General features: G+C 40.1%; 2 protein-coding genes across 3 annotated transcripts; both read right to left on the bottom strand.

The window, feature by feature from the left end:
* Positions 1 to 420: 420 nt before the first annotated feature.
* On the bottom strand, positions 421 to 6,549 carry LOC144114673 (homeobox protein CHOX-CAD2-like). Of its 2 annotated transcripts, none has more exons than XR_013311080.1 (2): positions 4,840 to 6,549; positions 421 to 1,665 (listed from the first exon to the last, which is right to left on the bottom strand). XR_013311080.1 is itself a non-coding variant. In XM_077648557.1 (2 exons), exons 1-2 carry the CDS (start codon positions 3,078 to 3,080, stop codon positions 1,445 to 1,447), a joined length of 273 nt encoding a protein of 90 aa, XP_077504683.1. In that variant the 5' UTR covers positions 3,081 to 3,427; the 3' UTR covers positions 421 to 1,444. The 2 variants fall into 2 exon arrangements, 1 of the variants encoding a protein (XP_077504683.1); XM_077648557.1 differs by lacking the exon at positions 4,840 to 6,549 and adding an exon at positions 3,029 to 3,427.
* A 51-nt stretch (positions 6,550 to 6,600) lies between these two features.
* On the bottom strand, positions 6,601 to 19,451 carry LOC144116415 (homeobox protein CDX-4-like; the record flags this gene model as incomplete). The annotated part of the gene is made up of 1 exon (XM_077651166.1): positions 6,601 to 19,451. A coding segment is annotated over one exon (342 nt), but the record flags the coding sequence as incomplete, so codon positions are not given.
* Between the last annotated feature and the right edge of the window lie 26 nt (positions 19,452 to 19,477).

The raw sequence follows: 19,477 nt of genomic DNA, 5'->3' as shown, positions 1-19,477 counted from the left end.
GCTATGCCAACAATCAAGGCATATGCAGAGCTGGGGCACCTTAAAACTTGAGCAAAAAGCAGAGTTTAATGCTCTGGTAACATCACTGTTAGAACACATATTTCACAGGTACTTATTTTGCATATGCATCTCTTTAGCAGCTGCCTCACCTCACTAAACCACAAAGCAGAAACACTTTGCATGAACTCCCAACATTAAAGAAAACAATGACAATTCTTTTATGGAGATAAAGCCTGTTCTGCATTGCAGCTCGAATATTTCAGAACTAAAAAAAAAAAATAACTTGCACTGCTAATGTCATTGGCATAGAATTGAGAGCATGCAGTTTCCCCATTTTGCTCATGAACTGCTAAGCAGCATGCAGCCCAAGCCACTAAGCAGTGAGCTCCGTGGCTGGGTAAAGAAGCTTCAAAGCCAAAATTGTGCTGTTTCTTTGGTTTATTAACGGTTAAAAAACATGAAAATACTGAGCTCAAAAATTTGTTCCATACACACACAAAGACACAACAGCAAGAAATGCAGAACGAGTACAGTTACATCAACTTTTTTTCAGGACACAATGACACTTATACAAAGGCTAGAGAGAAAAGACCAGGACTGCACAACACCACACAAGGCTCTCATGCACTGAAGACGCAACTAATATGCAGGGAATGACACCTGGTACACTGACCAAAGCAACAACTTGAATGTTGCAGAGGTCTTCACGTGAAAAGGTAATTAAAAAAAAAAGTGACGGAAGTTGCACTTGAGCCACTTTTTTCTAATGAGGGAGTGTAAGCTGCCCAGCAAACAAAGGCTGCGATATATGCATGGAAGAAATCTTAATATTGCATGATGGTAGTCGCAAGAGCACGCACAAGTAAATGTTTTCTGCATGGTGCCGGCAGCAAGGTATATGCTAATTAAGCTGCATATACTCCAAAGCAATGCAAAGACACCACATATTTGCATCACTGAGTTGTGTTCACTCAGGAAAGATACATGCCATACTACTTCTTTTGTAGAGCTGTGCATAAAGAGTGAAGGCAGCAGTTTGGTAGTAATAGAAAGGAACCTTTGCCGGCATCCATCACTTCCAGTGCAAGGAAAATGGAGCGATGTATGTATACACCTGACAATCCTATGCCACTGCCAAGATTAGCCCCACATCAACTGCTTTCACACACTGTCTCCAACTACAAGCTAAATCATGTTTTCACACAAGACTACAAGCTTTGCATGCAGGCCATTTATAAAAAGTGAAGCAGAAAGACTGTGCCCTAGACAAAACTTCCAACATGCAGGTGCACCTCCATTTGAAAGCACACTACTAGATAGCTCATGTGTCTACCCAAATCTCACTGGATTATCGAAGTGCACCACTTTCACGACTGCTGTGACCACCGACATTCAAATAAGCAAGGCTGCGGCCTTTGCTGGTGCACCAGGTGCAAGGCTAGTGTCATGGCTGGAAGGCGTTCATGTTCTTTTGCAGCAGCTTTTTCTCCTTGCTGCGGCGATTCTGAAACCAGAACTGAACCTGCGTCTTGGACAGGCCCAGCCTTTGGGCCAACTCAGCCTTGCGCTCGTAGGAGATAAAGCGGCTGCGCTGGTACTCTTGCTCCAGCTGGGACCTCTGATATGCAGAATATCGCTCGAAGGTACGTGTCCGCCCTAGGAGCACTTGATGCAGGAAGAACAGGAATGGAGCATAGGGAGAGACAGAGGTAAAAGACAAAATCCGGTTAGAGCCAACACAAGCCAACAAAACACAATGGCAACAGCTCATCTCAATGAGGCTCTCACGGTGGCAAATGCCATGGTCAATTCAAAGTAAAAATTCTCATTAAAGGTAATCACTGCTAGCTAAAACACTTGTTTCCGGAAACTGAACTACTTTATTGTGCATGAACCACAGCACGAACTTATGACCAGGGATGCATTCACTATTATGACCTTTCCATTAATGTTTACTATTAGACTGATATAGCACCTTTAACTGCTAAACATCTTGTCAAAACAGTCCTCCAGTACTGGCATAAATCCAACAAACACAGCGGTAATTACAGGCAAAAAAGCTGCCCATGATGTCGAAGTTGAGCCATGTCTTTACTGGCAGTAAACACTACAAATTCTAGGACACTCTGAAGGCAATGGCATACACAAATAGACAACAAGAGAAGAAACACACAACAGTGCTCGTCGCATTTTTCTTCTCTTGTGGTGAATTTGTTTGCTGTTGCCTTCCTAATGCACGGCTAGCAACTAGCCTGAACCGCTGTGTTACTTTGGGAAACTGTAGCAAAATAAAGCAAGATTACCCATATAAGTCAGTAAGGTGACCCGACATTTTTTCTAGACTCACACACCATCTTAGCATGCTACAAACAAAAACTAGACTGTGAATTGGTTGCTGCTAGCTCATTATGACTACAACTATAGACTACACAGCCATGAATCTAAAATGGAAGACAGTGAGCAGTTTCCAATCAAAGGAACAAACATTAAACAAAGAAGAGAATAAGTCAACTTTTTTTGAAGCCACAATGACAACAGTAACAAAAAAAAAATCCTGATGCCACCTCAACAGTGATAAATAATGCTGCATGCTATTTGAGGTGCTGCTTCGTCCGAGACTTGCTCAGAGTGGTTCTAACGAACGTTACTTCCCTGTTTATTTGGAGAATGAATTGTTGTGCAATGCTATTACAGATACGTGCCTGTGTTTGTCATTATGAACCACTGATAACAGGTTGATTAACAGGATAATGGCATTCATACTGAATATCACTGACAAAGCCTTGATTCTGAAGCGTGCACACAAAAAGTACCAAAACCAGTAATAACAGCAACTTGGAAAGGGCATCTTTCAAACTATGAACCAAAAAAAAAAATGCAGCAAAGAACTTTTGCAACATTTTTTTATCAAAATTATAGTTCTTCAAGTGAAAACCATTCTCCCACAGCCCCATTTGTGACTCTTGAAACAGGGTAAACATGTGATTTAAACTAATAATGCATTGCAGACAAGTTCAAAAGTTGATACCAATGTCGGGTGGTTTGAGTGGTAGCTTCAGACAGAGATGACTAGTCAGCATACCACCACTGCCACAAGATCCTTTCGCCTTGCAAGCACTAAGTGCAGACACAGAGAAATGCTCTAGAGTGGTTCATGGGTTACCAAAGAATGGGTTACAGAATGCACACCACATTGAAAAATGATTAACACGTAGCCACAGTCAAGCACAGTAGGTGAACACATGGCAAGCACATAGACAAGGATGACTGTAATGAAAAATAAAGTACCTTATGCCATGTACAGCTGCATATTCCTCACTTTCCTCATGGGAGCTAGTAACATGTAGTAAAACATCTTTTGTCCTCAAAAATCAAGAAATTCACCAGTACTAACAATTCCAGAATTTCTACAACACTATTGTTTGCTAGGGAGCTGTTGTTTGCTAGGGAGTTATAATTGTATACAAAGTTCTAACGTAACAACTGACCCAGCTGTGTTATCTTAACCGTACAACAAATGATAAGCAGATAACAAAGTGTTTGGAAACATAAGTACTGCAATTACTACTTGACATGAACTCAGAGTCCAAGAAGAATGCATTCTGCTTCAGTTCTATTAATAAATCAGTTTTTTTTTACCAATGTGTACAAAACACCACTGATCAAAATGGCCAGTTATTTCTGCAATTCATCTAGTGGAAAATAAAATATATATTGAGGCCATATTTTCCTGTATTCTTTTCTTGTCCCTATCAACTACATTACAAGCATCACCATAAGAACAAATATAATGCTTACAGCTCCTACAGAGGTGGCAAGCTAGACTTTAAACAGCTTAAATAAATTCATGCTGTAATATAGTTGCCACAGATGTTTCACTGTTACAAAAAAAAAATTTTAAAAGAAGTTGTCATGATGAACGCACAACATATGAAAAACTATTGTCTGTAATATCAATGCTCAATATGAAATCGTTACAGCATCAAAAAGACAAGCTATAAAAGTACACAACAAATATTCCTAAAATTTTAAAAAGAAACTGTAAGAGCACTTTGAAACACAAATAATGCCACTTAATGTTGATGCAAAAGCTTTCGCTACTATGATTGCTAAAAACCAAGAAAAAACTAGGAATGCTAAGACAATTTATTCTTTAAACAAATGCTAACTTATCTCAGTCACACAAGCTAGTGCTTGCAAGAGAGAAATTTATGCACTTCTGATCTTCATTTTATAACTGAAAGCTACAGAAACAGTTTAGCAAAGTAAAGGTATTTCTTTAACATTCAGGTGGTACAAAATTTCCTTATGTTCAAAAAAAAAAATGCCACCAAGGTTACTGCTACAAGCAGGATAAAAGCTACAGTTGCCAAGAAATTAATTTTAAAAAGTAAAATTCTATTTGAATATTCATACCTTAAACAGAAGCCACACTCCATGGTCTATTCTTCCCAACATATTTTATCACAAAATATTTCTACAATTTGTTGAAAAAAGAAAAGCAAACATGTGCAAGCACTATAGACACACAAGACAGACATGATGCTGCCAATGTGCAAGACAGGAGAATACACCTAGATAAGCATTTTAAATATTTACTTATGCCCATGAACTTTTATCACAAGCTACAAATCACCAAAAAGTAGCAATCAAAGTAATAAGCAGTAACCAAATTTACTAGGAATACAATCTAATTTGCACCAGACACTAAATGTGCCAAGAGAGAGAGAGAAAGAACAGGAAGGGTAGGGACATTTGGGAAGGTTAGCTATGCAAATCTTTGAAAGGCACTGCTCAACATGTAATGTACAAACTTTAGTTGCAAGCCCAAGCATATACCTAAGCACTCTGTGCAGACTTAGCATGTGTGCAAGCATGCTTCCCCAGTGGTGCTTGTGACACTCAACTAGTTGTGGCAAGAGTAATCACCTGAAAAATGAAGAGAGAAAGCCCATGAATGAGCACAGAAGGATTAGCTCATGAATACAAAAAATAAGTAAAATCACAGCTAATCAAGTCTTTTACAGTGTTCAGGTAAGCGCAGTTCATAGTAATTCAAACCTGGAACCTTTTGAAAAACAGAGTCCACTCAGTACAGAGTATGGGCACCGAAACTCATTCTAATTTTGACAGTACTACTCATACTCAGGCAATATGATCTCTGTTGTGGGAAATGCAAAGACCAAGCCCATCAATTCTGGTGCAGTCAACTCACATTAATTTGACCTCATCAGGACATGAAAAATCACTCCAAATTTTCTGAAGTTTGAGTACAATGAAACATCCAGCATTTGCACCAAGTTAAAACTCAACTTGCTTTAACTCTATGGTGCTGGTTATTATTTGCACAAGGAAATGAGCACTGTACAAATGACCTCGCAATACCGACATTCGTGTAGAGGCCAGTCAGCATTGTCTTTGTGCACGAGGAACATTCTGAGCGTGGAAATGCAGTCTCTACATCAGCAGCTGTCAGCCACAGTTCCTGAACATCTTCCAAGGACCATATGTATAAACAAGTGGACATGTTTGTCCAATTGCCCATGTGTGCAGCACATGGTGTACTTAGAGTGTGCTTACTTTCAAAAAACTGCGTCCATCAGCACAGATCCAATGACTGACTTAAACACTTAAACTACCCTTGCTGGTGCCTTGAGCATGACAGGCAACGTTTATAATTTACCCACCGACAAATTTTTCTTGTTTCAGGTACCTAGTATTTGACATTTTAAGACTGAAATTCTTCCTGCACAGGTGTCCGACACTTTCAAGGGTCACAGGTACCTGTCAGGACTTTTGCATTCAAATTTAAAGGGCAGAACACTGAAATTTAAGTACCCAATTTTTTTCGGTGCAACGGAAAGCTTTCTGTCCACGGTGCTTGCAATGGTTTTGTTAGAAACGCTGTAAGCAATTTTTATCGAGAATTTTTCTATCAGTGCGTGCGCCAGTTTTTATGTAGGCCGATGCTGGAAACCATGATCAGCAAAAGCGATAGCGATTGCACATTTGCAGAAGTGATGTACCAAAGACGAAAATAAATCTCCCCCCAGACTGTAATCAGACATTTTTAATATCGAGTAGCATCCATTTCACACACCAAAAGTTGTTGCGGCACAGTGATGTACACTTCGTCGACAAAAGTTTTAGTGACCCTTGGTTGCTGCTTCAGCCAAGAAATGCAAAACACACTGGCACCATCTAGTGACAAAAGAGTGCATCTTTGGCGATGCTAAGGGTGCATTGCTTTTCATCGAAGGGTGCACTAGAGAGAGTGTTTTTAATGAAACAAAAGAAACACTCCAGAAAGAAAAAAACACTGTGCACTTAAAACAAATCAGTAATATTTTACAGAGATGTGGCCACGTGGTGCGCTACACCAATATAGGCAGGGTTTCATTGCGAGATGGCACTTTCGTCAACGAAGTGTATATCGCTGTGCCGTAACAGCTTTGGGTGTAGAAAGTGAAATAGATACTACTCTATATTAAAAAAGGTCCAATTTCTGTCTGAGGGGTGACCTTCATATTATTCTTTGGCACATCGCTCCTGCCAACGTGCAACTGCCATCGCTTTTGCTGGTCATGGTTTCCAGCATCAGCCTAGATATAAATGGACACACGTACTGATCGAAAAATTCTCGGCAAAAATCGTCTACAGCGTTTCTAACAAAATCAAGCATCTTAGACAGCAAGCTGTCCATTGCACCGAAAAAAATTGGGCGCTTGAAATTCAGCGTTTTGTCCCTTTAAGGAAAGGATGATTTCATGGAAGACAAAAGTACAGGACTAAAACTACAAATAAGGAGTTTCCAAAGAAATGGGTTCAAAACAAATTTGAGACCCAACTACACAAGTTGCAAAAGTACTTGTCAAATATACTGAATTGTCAGAAATTAACAATAATAAAATTAACACTGAGCCACACAAGCAGCATGCAGGCTGACTACAGAGTCTAAGGGAAGAGTTCTAAGTTTACATTGGGGGAGGGGGGGGGGGGAAAGCAAAACAAGCACTTGAAAGAGGAACCATATTATGCAGAAACGAAACTAGACAGGCTGATTCAGATGAGAAACGATATACACTGCTACATAAAGCAATTTGTGACTGCCAAAGAAATTTTCGTAAAGGATACAGATAGCTGTGCAAATCTATAAGGATCTGCACACAACTTATGTACCCCCTTTGCCAAAAGTAACCAGGCTACCCGGTTTGTTCCGCAGTTGTATAATTGAACAGTTATCGCACCCATCAAACTGTAAATCACTCCAACGTAAAGGGAACCCTTTTCCTCGCTTTCCATTACCTTTTAGTTTTTAGGAAAGCCATATGGTCTCCACTATTTGAGGAAGAAGCAAACCATGCAGTCGGGTTACTTTTGGCAAAGACTGTACAAGCATATGCACATGGCCCAGGCGTGCACTTTGCAGCCTGAATGTTTTATACAGAAAAAAATACAAAACTACAAAAATTAATTTTATGCAAATAATTTCACAATGCGGCAGTCTTCCTACATTAAAGGTTTGTTTCCATGACGTTGCAGCTGTGTGGTGGTTTGTGAGAAAACGGAGCACTAGTATTTGTACTGAAAGTGCTTTTTGAAAGCATAAATGCACCAAAAGTACTGTGGAATATTTCTAGTGTTTCGGAGATGACAAAAGTGGGGGAAAAAAAAAAACATTAATACTTCAGCAAATCTGCTCCCTACACGCCATTTGCAAACAAATGTTGTCAATGCCTACATGTGCTTTTATACGCAATCATCTGTCCTTCTAAGGGTGTGAAACAACAATGCACAGCTGCAACCTAAGCAGTCGTACACAATATTAAGTTTTCAAGGCCTTTAGCTCAGAAAAAAACCAGTGACACGGTATTCTAGTTAGCGCATTTTATTCACAAGGAGATTCATAGAGGTTATGACAAGACTACAGCTGCAAAACTTTGAACTGAAGAGCATGGCAAAAAAAGAACAGGGTAACACCATGGTTATCTGCTGGAATCCAGGTGAATAACCTTACGCACAGGTGATGCAGCCAAGTCATTCAGCATGCGCAGTGTACACAGGAACGTATATAGCAGAAAGCTGTTGCATAATTAGAGCGACCTAAAAATAATAAAAAGCTGTGTTAAAATTAGTGCAAATAAAAATGTTGTGCCTTTAACAATATAATCTTGCAAGATATTACTGCATAAACAAGAAATTCTGGTTTCAAATCAGAACAGAAAACCACATAAAACTAAAATAAATGCTCTGAATGACACCTTTTCCCTTAAATATGCATGCACAGGAATCGATAGCACTTCAGTGCATGATATAGATGTTCTCAAATGCAATGCTCCTAACCAAAACGGATACTAAGTTTACCTGTCAGAGTTTCTGCATTTGCAAAGCATTTCTTAGGTAAAAAAAAAGTATGTTGAAAAGTAGCATTCCCTTCACACCAACAGAATAATGGTGAAATAGAAGAAACAGCCATAATAAAATGGATATGGATGCCATGAATAAGTTAATGGTTTTGTTCATGTGTGAGCTTCTGTGGTGATGGTATGTGGAGTTTTAACACCCCAAAGCTCAACATGGGCTAAGAGAGGTGCCATAGTAGAGGGCTCTAGACTAATTTCGACCACATGAGGTTGTCTGATGTTCACTAAAATCGCATAGCACACGGGCATATTCACATTTCACCTACATCGAAGCGCAGCCACCGCTGCTAGGATTATACCTAGGGAATGGACTTTTCGGTTTAAACTGAAGAAAAAAAGACAAAAGCACACCGAATTTAGTTTTTGAAATTCAGTTTTAAGGGAGGAAGCTGGTCTTAGAAAAAAAATTTTTATTAATGAAGCCACAATTATGAAATCTTCAGGGAACATGTACTTTTGCGTGCTGATTCCAAATATAGAATTTAATGTAATGCACAAGTCCTTGTGGACTTGATGCAATATGTTATGTAACTTTTTGTGGAGAGCCTTAACGAAATTTTGCTGCAGGGAACTTGCTAGAATGTATGCCTTCCGCTTGTCTTGACAACAAGCCATGCAATAAGGGTAAAATTATTCTGCCTATCACAGAAGTTGAGTTACAGGGTGTTGAACTTCGTACTTCACAAACGGGAAGAAAAATTTGTCTTCCCGTTTCTGACATGACAACTTCAAAGTTCTATAACTCAACTTCTATGACAGGCAGGATGATAATTATACCCTTATTGCATAGTTTCATGTCAAGAGAAACCAATGGCATGCATTCTAGCAAGTTCCCTGCAGCAGAATTTCTTGAAAGCTCTCCACAAAAAGTTACATAACATATTGCATAAGTGCTCAAGAAATTGTTGCACATGAAATTAAATTCCATATTTGGAATCAGCATGCAAAAATACATGTTCGCTGAAGATTTCATAATTGTGACTTCATTAATAAATTTTTTTTTCTAAGACCCTCTTACCCCTTAAGCGAAAAAGGTCATTATTCTTGGTACTTAATACATTGCTAGCTACCTGTTGAATATCAGTTATACTCAAAGCTGAAAATTAACTAAGTAGGGAAGGCAGGGACATGATGAAACGGTGGTATTATTGGATAAGCTGTGCAATTGTGCGATCTGAGGCATTTTTTCTGCTTGTTTACACGCCTCTGCAGACTGGGAAGCACCAAATCCTTGCTGTCTGCTAGCTAAGCAGTGTTTGTTCACTATCATCAGCCACTTAGAACAGTTAGTCGGTTAAGTAGGTTTATAAACTATGTAGGACACTGACACAAAACCTTGCACGGTCGCCATGAAAAGTATCATGTTCGAGCCACCGTGAGAAGTGAACGGCAATTCCATTGCTGCCATCAAAACGCAGATCATCTTGCTCAACTCAGCATGACAACCCAAAGTATACTTGTAAACCTAGATCTTGGAAGTAAACTTCCACTTGTGTCCTTGCCTTCTGGCTCTCTCATTAAAGTTATTTTTTTTTATACGAAAGCAATTCCTTCTGCAAGCACACTTCCAAGTGCAAAATTACTGTTAAATTATGTGAATTACTGACAAACTGTTAATGCTGACAAAAATGACAAGATAGACTCTGGATTACTTTTGATCTCACAGAATTGCCACATTAAATCATAGAAAAAGTCAGTAATTCATTCGTCGAAAATAATAATCACGAAAAAAACACCCAAACTTACATTCTGAAAGAAACACTGAAAAACGTCCATCAAATTTTCAAAAATAAAAATTGAAAAGTCCAACCCCTAATTATATACCCCATGACCTTGGACTAAGCAGCAAACACCATAGCCACTGTGCCACTGCATCGGGTATGCATGAGTCTCCATGTAGCCTGTTTGTCACACTGCGTTTTGTGGGGGGTGCCATATTAGTAAATAAAATTATGGCACAGCCTGCTGCCTTTCAAGGACATCCAAGGTGACAATCACAAAGTTTAACAAAAAGCATTGTTAGGGCTGGCATCATATTCATTTCCTGCTGCTCATTTTTTTTTTCAGTGTGCAATAGCTGTCACTATAAATTCTCTACATTTCCAGCAGTAACTTCATATGAACAAAAATACTCTGCTCAAAAAAAAAAAAGCTCTTAAATATCAGTTGTTAGTTCTTTGATCAGAAAGCCCTTTTCAGAAATATGGCTGACGAACTAGTATCACACATGGTAATAAATTTTGTACAAAAAAATAGTAATCTGAATGCACTGCCACAATGTTCTTGAAAGTGTTAACTGCTATGAATTGCCTCTAAACACACAAAATCTTCATACACTAAATATCCACTTCACTTGGAAATCCACCCCAAAATAACAAGCTCTGGAAATACAGTCTAAAAGAAACTCACAGGAACATTAATAAGGGGGAGGAAGGGGGCATCAATGACAAAGATTTGCACATGATAAAGAAAACACCTTAGAGCAACCTGCAACTTTGTGCAATACCAATCCATTTCCTAGTAGAAAATTTAATTGCAAGCCTGTAGGCACTCTGCAAATATCACTGTCTCTGCATGAAGACGCACTCATATATAGACAAGATGCACCTTTCTTCTATATCAAGCCACAGAAATGAGCATCGGTTTATAGCATATGCCTGCACTTACAATGCTCAATCCATGTGGTCAAAACTCCGGCTTTTAAAATTCACAATAACCAAAGGTGATGAACAGCTGCACACGCAATATATGTCAGTAGTACTTTCATGTTAGTATATTTCCATGTACCAACCTTATGGTGCTAACAGATAACAGGTGGCTTGAGACTCCCAATACAGCAGGACAGGTAACATACCAAGGTATTCATCGGGCATATTTGGCATTATCCATAGTTGGCACCCTCGTCTATTTAGAAGCTTGGTGCATGATAAACTAACCAGTGTGTGAACCTTTGCTCTATGACTAAAATGCAAAGAACAGCAACACAAGAATTGTGATGCCGACACACCTTGAGCTAAACTGGCTTTGCAGCACAAGCACGCTAGTTGCCGCCACCAAGATTTGAAAAAAAAAAAATGTACGGAACTCTTAGTCCCCACAGAACATTGAAATGTCAAGCTTGTGTATATCAGAGTGAAAACAAAGTAGCAATGTCTGTTCTCAAGGAATGGTGTCACTGAGTTATGCTGCCTTAAAAGTGACCTTGCAACCAGCAGGCACAAGCTGAAGCCACTGAAAGTAGAGCATCAAACTGTGCCATATTAAATCCAAATTTTAAAAATGTCAAGTTATAGCACTGACATACTAACAATCAAGAAGTTAATGCTTCAAGCACTGCATTAAAAAAGCACTTCCTTTTTGCCCGCTTTCGCTCCCTTACTTTCAAGGCTAGCGATCTACGCCAACTTCACAGACCTCCTCCGAGGATGTCAGCATGTCTCTGCACTAGTATCAGCGCCTTATTTTAAGCATTGTCTCATAGCCAGGGGAGCGAAGTGCAGCCCTATTCATTAATGCCTGCTGGAAAAGACAACTGAGAGATACTCCCGCGATGGAGGAATGAAACTGTTACTGTCTGAATCTTCGGTTGGCAGGTGGCAAAGAGGAGAGAAGAAAATCTCCCTTTGCTTTGCAAAAGGACATTGGTCTTCTAGGGCGCCTGCTTACCAGTCAAAATAGTTTCGTGACACTCTTTACTTCAAACAGCAGCTTAAGTTTGCTCATTTTTTTCGTCAAAGATACTCTGATGCCCCAAGTAGCTTGACATCTTGTGTCCACTACCACTAGCAGGAAAAATACTAACATTACAGAATGCCAAGTGGGAGGGAAAAGTAGATCTGAAACATAGACACAGAATGACAGCATGTCAGTATTGACCACAAGCTGACATTGGATGTTCCCAGCTGATGCAAGGAGGCTACGTTAATAACCATGGTCTAAGTCAACAAGGTTAACTTTAATGCATAAATGTCTGTTAAAAACACATTAGACAAATGGAGAACACACACCAGCAGTGCTGTTGAAGTCAAGTGCGAATGGAACCAGTACATCTACTATAATATAAAATTTATGTTTACCTTAATGTGGCAAACTTTTACAAAAGATGTCTAAATCGTTGTCATTGAAGTCAAGATGCACTATGAACAGGGCCCCTCATTTCTAGGCAAAACCCATTTTAGCCAATTTTTGTGCTCTGAGCAGGTGCCATAAGCTTTGTCTCAAACCTGATTTCTACCGGAAAAGGCACATTCAAGAAAATGTAGCCAGCCAATACAAAATTCTGAAGGTAGTGTACGGCAAATAGCTGATATTTTGAACCTATTCCATACTGAATTTTTCATTTCATTGTAGACTCCAGCTTTCCTTCAATGCTTTTTATCTACACATGGCCTAACCTAAAGAGGAATCTGAGAAGTGCCTGCTAGAATAAAACTGCTAGAACATGATAAAACTAGAGAAGCTCCTATTTACAGACTTACTGTGGGGGAAAAGAAAAAAAGCATTTTATATTGTGCAAGAAAAAAAAGGGAACGTTAGCAGTAGGTTATTTCTAATGCAAAAAACAACTAAAGAAAAATTACATGTTAAGGAGTGATTTCTTGAAACACTTCATTTCTACCTACCAAGTTTCAAACTCAAATTGCACCCATTCTTTTCTTGCCTCAAAATTCCCAAAAAAGAAAAAAAGAAAGGCCCTAATTATGCATACATGAGAAAAACTAGAGTAAAACAAAAGCCTCTACCCACAAAATGAATGGGTTTAAGCTTCTTCGAAAGGGTATCCTTTTGTGTGCTTACTGTAAAGACAAAATTGTACTTTTTAATGATAAAATTCCATAACTAATTACAGAAGATGAGCTCTAACAACTCAAGTATCTGGAGTATTTAAGCATAATGCAAAGCCAACTTTTCCACTGTTAAAGCTTCATGCAAGAGGTGCAGAGAATTTCCCCACAATAAGGACGGAACATCAAAATAAGGACCTTGAAAAATGTGCATGCATGCAAAAAGAAAGATAAAAGCATAAATGCTAGTGCCCTGTACCTTTCGCACAGGTATACATCCAATGCTAACAAAGGGAAAGGATAAGTGTGTTCACAAGACTAAACAACAAAAGTGAAAACTTAAAACATTCAGTTTTCAAAATTCTCTTTAGCAAAAGGAGCACCACAACAGTAGGCAAGCCTGACATGGCAGGTAAATGGTCACAATTCAATAAGAAAAGCATTGTTGGTTCCACACAGCTCTTCCACAAGATGCGGGGGTGGGGCAGCCCTAACAAATACTAAAGCAGTTTACAGACACCAAACGTCTGATTTGAGCAGTCCCAGGTTAACAAATAATTTCAGAACTCTGTCGAGCAAATTCATCTCCACTTGAGCTAACTTATGAACCAAAAAATCTACGTTGTTCACAACATTATACCAACCTTTTCAAAGCAGCTTAAAAGCACCTTTCATATCACTCTTAGACTCATGTTGCTTATCTAGGTAAGTGACATCAAAAATATCCCCCTCCCAAACCAAAAAAAAAAAAAGACTCAGGTGCCTTATTTTGCATTTTTTTTGTTTCTCTTTCCCTTGGTCCCCTATCATTTGTGTCATCGGCCATAGCGTGCGTAAGCGGGAGGCTGCAACCAATGAAAGAGGAGCAAAAGAAAGGGAAATCTAACTGAAACAATAAAATAAAGTCAGAGATATGCTCTACAAGTTTCATAAAAAATTTTCACATCATACTATCTCATGAATCATGTGAAAAGTAGTAAAGGACTGGCACACCTGACGGATTATTTAAACGCAATCTTCATTTCAAAATGAAAAAGCCTGGCTGAAAAGTAGGCACGCTATATGCTTTGACTCATTTTATGTATTTCACTTTGCATCACAACCACTGCGAGGTCCAAACAAATGGACATAACCTTCACTCTCCTGCCAACGATAATCAGACAAATAGAGCCAGCACTTTCAAATTGAGACGCTGTTTTTACGTAAACTGAGTGGTGGTGAAAGAAGTTATAAGGACGGAAACACAGCATGAAGGTACACCTAAGAAGCCACCCACCCAAGTGGCAGGGACATAGCATGTTGCTTAGCGAAAGGATGGCATGGGGTCATGCTTAAGATGTGCTAACAGCAGTTGCAAAATAATGCATGACAAAGGGGTTGGCTAATGCCACACCACTAAATTAGTGAGCGAGAGTGCAGAAATAAACGAAAAACTACACCCATGCCCACAATGCTCCAATTGCTGCAATTACTAGTGTTAGAAACAGAGACAATAAATTGGCTAATTTAAACTCCCCAATTATTAATCTGACACACTGGGCCCACCAACATCAAATGCATTAAAATGGTTCCTTTTAACAGACTGATTTCAATAAATGTTTTACCACACCACCATCGCTGCGTTGGATGCCAGCAGTAATCCTTGGCGGAAGCTGCATGGCAACCATGATTGGATGAGGAGCTTGTGAAGACAAAGCAGGCGCAGTAGCACACGCAACTACTCTCTGAAGTTGCACGGTACAATTTATTTCTACACTCAAGTCAGTTTATTTAGAAGTTTGCATACAGTTGTAATGAAATTTAACTTTTCAAAGAGAGAATTGGCAGCTTGTGCCGAAAAGACTATAGTACCTCATTGCTGAAATGCTGTCAATTCAATATCTATAGCGTTAATATCCTTACTCACGGTCATACAGAATGTAACCAAATGCGTCAGGAAAAAAATTGGCTGGAGGTTTAGCATTGCTAAGCACGAAATACCGTGTGAAAGCACGGTTTTTTGCAGGTGGACACCACCGCCACGTACCTCAAAGCATGATTCAGGTGTCCACTGACTTAAGGAGCCAGTTATGCGCCTTTCTTTCCCCATCATGACTATATCAGAGGCTTCACATCCATCTGCAGATTTTGCGGAGTAGGAAGCCAATAGTGCTCTCGTACTAAAGCACCGATGAGAGCAACCCTTGGTTCTATGCAACAATGTGGCTAGATTGGGCACCTGCCTCAAGGCTGACTCAAGCCACAGAGCAACAGTAAACCGATGAGGACTCATCACGGCCACACCACAAGCTGTGCATATGTGTGTTGAGCATAGTGAACTACGCAAACTTAACAAATTTTCAGACCTCTTCGAGTTCGAATTGTTAACAGCAGACCATGTGAATCTATGGTTTTGGTGCACCTTGCAAAAAAGTTTAAAAAAACATGACCATTGAATTTAAAGCATCCAATGATTTCACTTAAAGGGACACTGAGAACAACTCCATCAAATTATTGTTCGGAGGAAAAATTCATTCTCTGGTTCTTTCCAGCTATTTTATGTTCGTCCAACAGTGAAAGACGCATTTATCACCCAGAAAATTTGATTTACAAATCTTCTCGCCAGTCAACTAAACTCATTCATGACATCCTTATAGCGAAAGTGGCAGGTGATTAGACACCTGTATTTAGTTTTTTTTTGTTTTTTCTAGCTTATCAAAGCCCCATATTCAGCGAGAGGTACATGGTACCTTATTGATACAGGCCAACCTCTATTCGTCCTCAGTGTCTCTTAAAGTGACAAAAAAAAAGAATTTGATCACTCAGCAAGGCCTAGGCAAAGATAGAATGTGGCACTAAGGCAGGCAAATATTTCTGCCGCAAATGGGAAAATATGCCTACATGCCACATGTGTGTAGTTAAGAATTAACTGCACATTAAACCATTCTAGAGTAGCTACCTTTCATCAGTTGATTATACACATTTATACAGTAAAACTGTCGCAACATCTTCACCTTTTCCGAGAATGCAGTTTCTTGGCAAAAGTGCCCAGTGTAAGCATAGACAGCCGAGCTGGTTGGTGGTTTGTAACTGTCAGTCATGTTTCCAGCACAAAAGAACAGCAGGCAGAGGGCGAGTTGACACCACGGATGCCAGCAGACATCGATGTACGTGATGTACGTGGTGTCTACTCTCCCTCTGTCCACGTTTTTTGTGCTGGGAAAGTGACTCATAGTATCCGGCATACTAGTTACTCACAGAAAGTGAAGGCCTTCCAGCATGTTTCATGCATCAGGTGTGTTCAGAGCAAGGATTTGTAATAAAACAACCTAAGAGAAAGGGTGGCGCATCGCACAATGGGGGTAGTCACTTGCAAAAATGCAGGTATCTACCACCTTTTATGTGGTTTGCGTCCCTGAACAGGAGTTGGTATGTAGGAATTACAATCTAACAATTTAATTATATAGGTGCACAAGGTGATTACCAAGCACGTTACTACAAAAAATAGCACAACCCATCAGCTGATAAATGCATGCAGCAGCAGCTCAACACAGAAAACCAGTCAGCTTGGCAGTCCACTAGGTTTGGCTGCCTCACATAAAACTGCAGACGTATCCAATAAAAGCACATGGACAGCAGCTAAGTTGGCAGGTTGAGAAAATCCTTGAGGGCAGGAAATACCCAAATGGCTATATTTATTGCATGGAGGGAAAAAAGATACGAACAGGGAATGTCATATAGCAATTTCAAAACCTTGCCATTAATAATGAAAGCAAAAGTCAAGCCTACAAGTGACATCACCCGAAAGCATGTCACACACGGCACCATGTAGGTGAACCGGTGCATTTTCTGTCCACCACAAACCACATTCACAGAGAGAGCCTGGTTGGTTACGTGTTGAGCAGAATTTGGCAGTTACGAAAAGAAGTATCAAAGGGAATGGATTCAGTTATGGGTAGCTTGAAAGGGTTGGCTGCTTTAATTCATACTTTCAGCTAGCTTCCTGCTTCTTCCATAGTCCCTGCCCGTACTTAATTTCAGGCATGGCGACAATATTCTGCTAAAGGTTTTGGATTCTACAACAAACCTGGAAAGAGTTAGCACAGGATTTTACATGCCTTCATTTTAAAAAGCCTCTCTTGGCGCAGGTTTAGAAAACTTTTGCTAAAATGCCATTGCATTTCGAGGTGACAGAGTGGCCTCTTGATGTGAAAGGTGCAACAGTTTTGTCACTGTGTTTATAAGAAATAAAAGCAGCAAAAACAATTCACTTTCAAACCTTTAACTGTTATAGACCTGTCTGCCAAATAAGTGGCCTGCATGTTGAATTTTGTAATGTTCCAGGAAAAAGAAAAGAAACTGTCATGAGCAAAGACTTTCACTTTGCAAACTAGGGCAAAAGCAGTTTCACTGTACTAATTGACGCTGAGACTACATGCAAACAAAGCAACTACGCACTACTCATGAGAAAGAAGCATACTCGAATAACTCCCTACTACAAATAATAGGCTCACCAAATCATTGCTCCGAGAAAGCTCTGCAAGACTAGGTCAAGAGCCACAAGAGTGTTAAAGTGGAAAACTCTGGAGTTGCCACACATACACTGGCTTAATACCATTGATTAGAATGAGAAACAACAATCAGAGAGTGGTACAGATGGCTGACAGCAGTAGTTTTGATTCTGGGCTTCAGTTTTACTATTTTAAATGTAACTGTATATTGGTAGAGACACAGCAACAAAGCTTCGATTCCCCAGCTAGTAAATATAGAAATGTAATAGCCCCAAAAACAAGAACACACAGTTGTACCAATGCTGAATAAATTTCTTGAAAGTTCAAAACTTAAAAGAATCAGTGCTCGAAGAATCTATTGTGCTTAACTAAAATAGCTGCAAGTCGTCCTTATCAGTATACCTAAAAAAGAAATGTGTGCTACGGAAGCCCATCTGGTCAGGATTGGTAGATGACGAAAAATAAAGTGGCGCCAACCATAAAGACGAATGAAATGATGTTTTGACTCAATCAGTAGCCTCAGCCAATAGGTCATTTGTCTTTTTGGTGGGCACTGCTTTATTTTTTGTAAGGTACACTTTTCTCTAACAAAACTGTTCTTGTGCACAGCCCTGCACTAGAAAGGTGAAAGAGCAAACTACCGTCAAAACACTTATATGAGGCATGCTCAGCCTTTTGAGTAATAGTTTATAAGCTATGCCAACTATGCTCCCGTAGTTGACAAAGGCATACAAAACATCACTAAACACAGCAGGCAGCAGTCTACAACAAAAATAAAACAAAAAACTGAAAAACATGAACAGAGGAGCACGGAAAGCGACTAGGACATATGGATATTGCATGGGAGGAGCACTAGCCAACAGTTGTCCTATGTCATTTCCGCTGGATAATTATTATAGGCTACAAACTATACGAGTGAGAGACAAGCAAGCCAAGGGCAACAAAACTTCACCTGCCCAGCTAGCACTGTTTGTTTACTTGCTTTTCAGAGTGCTAAAGCCAGATGCTCTCCACGTAAAGCATGTAGTTCTAGCATAGCAGCCAGCATCACACAACAACGGCAGAAATGAGCACTGGATCACACAGACTTTCCTCAAAGAGACTCGTGCTCAACACATGGAGCAGTGCAGGCGGTTGGGTACTGGGTTACAATGACCGAAGATTGTGCCCCTGGAGAAAGTCTGCATTTCAGCGCATCAGTGGAGAGCTAGAAGCACATAACAGGCAGGGCATGACAATGTTGCAAGGAATGCCAGATCCCCTCATTTCAACAGGTGGCACTAAACAATAGAAGGAAAAGTTTAGTGCCAAGGATTGATATTGAAGATAAAGGTTCGGCAAATGCCGTGAGTGCACAGCCAAAGAGCAGGGAACACAGCAGAAATGGCAACAGGGGCCAGAGGCCTCCAGGGTTACTTGGGAGAAGAGTTTGTCCACCAAGGAGTTCCTGAACTGGATGCTGCTTTGGGCGAGTAGAGCCGGTCCGTAGGCTCGGTGCGCCGCTTGGCAACTTGGCGGTCCTTGGCCCGCCGGTTCTGGAACCAAATCCTTACTTGCTCCTCCGAAAGGCCGATGTTCATAGCTAGCTCCATGCGTCGTTGGTAGTCCACGTACGGTTTGCATTGGTACGCCTTTTCCAGAGTGGTGCGCTGAGACTCCGAGAAGGTGGACTTCTCCCGAACCCGCAGCAGCCCCAATGTCAAGGATGACGGCAGCGGCGGGACCACTGCAAGGACAGGAAAAGAGAGAAATGTTCATTTGATTACCCATTCTACTAAAG

The sequence above is a fragment of the Amblyomma americanum genome, chromosome 1, assembly GCF_052857255.1.
Source record: "Amblyomma americanum isolate KBUSLIRL-KWMA chromosome 1, ASM5285725v1, whole genome shotgun sequence".
NCBI lineage: Eukaryota > Metazoa > Arthropoda > Arachnida > Ixodida > Ixodidae > Amblyomma > Amblyomma americanum.
The sequence above is the reverse complement of the archived record's forward strand: the minus strand, read 5'-3'. Positions and strand labels throughout refer to the sequence as shown.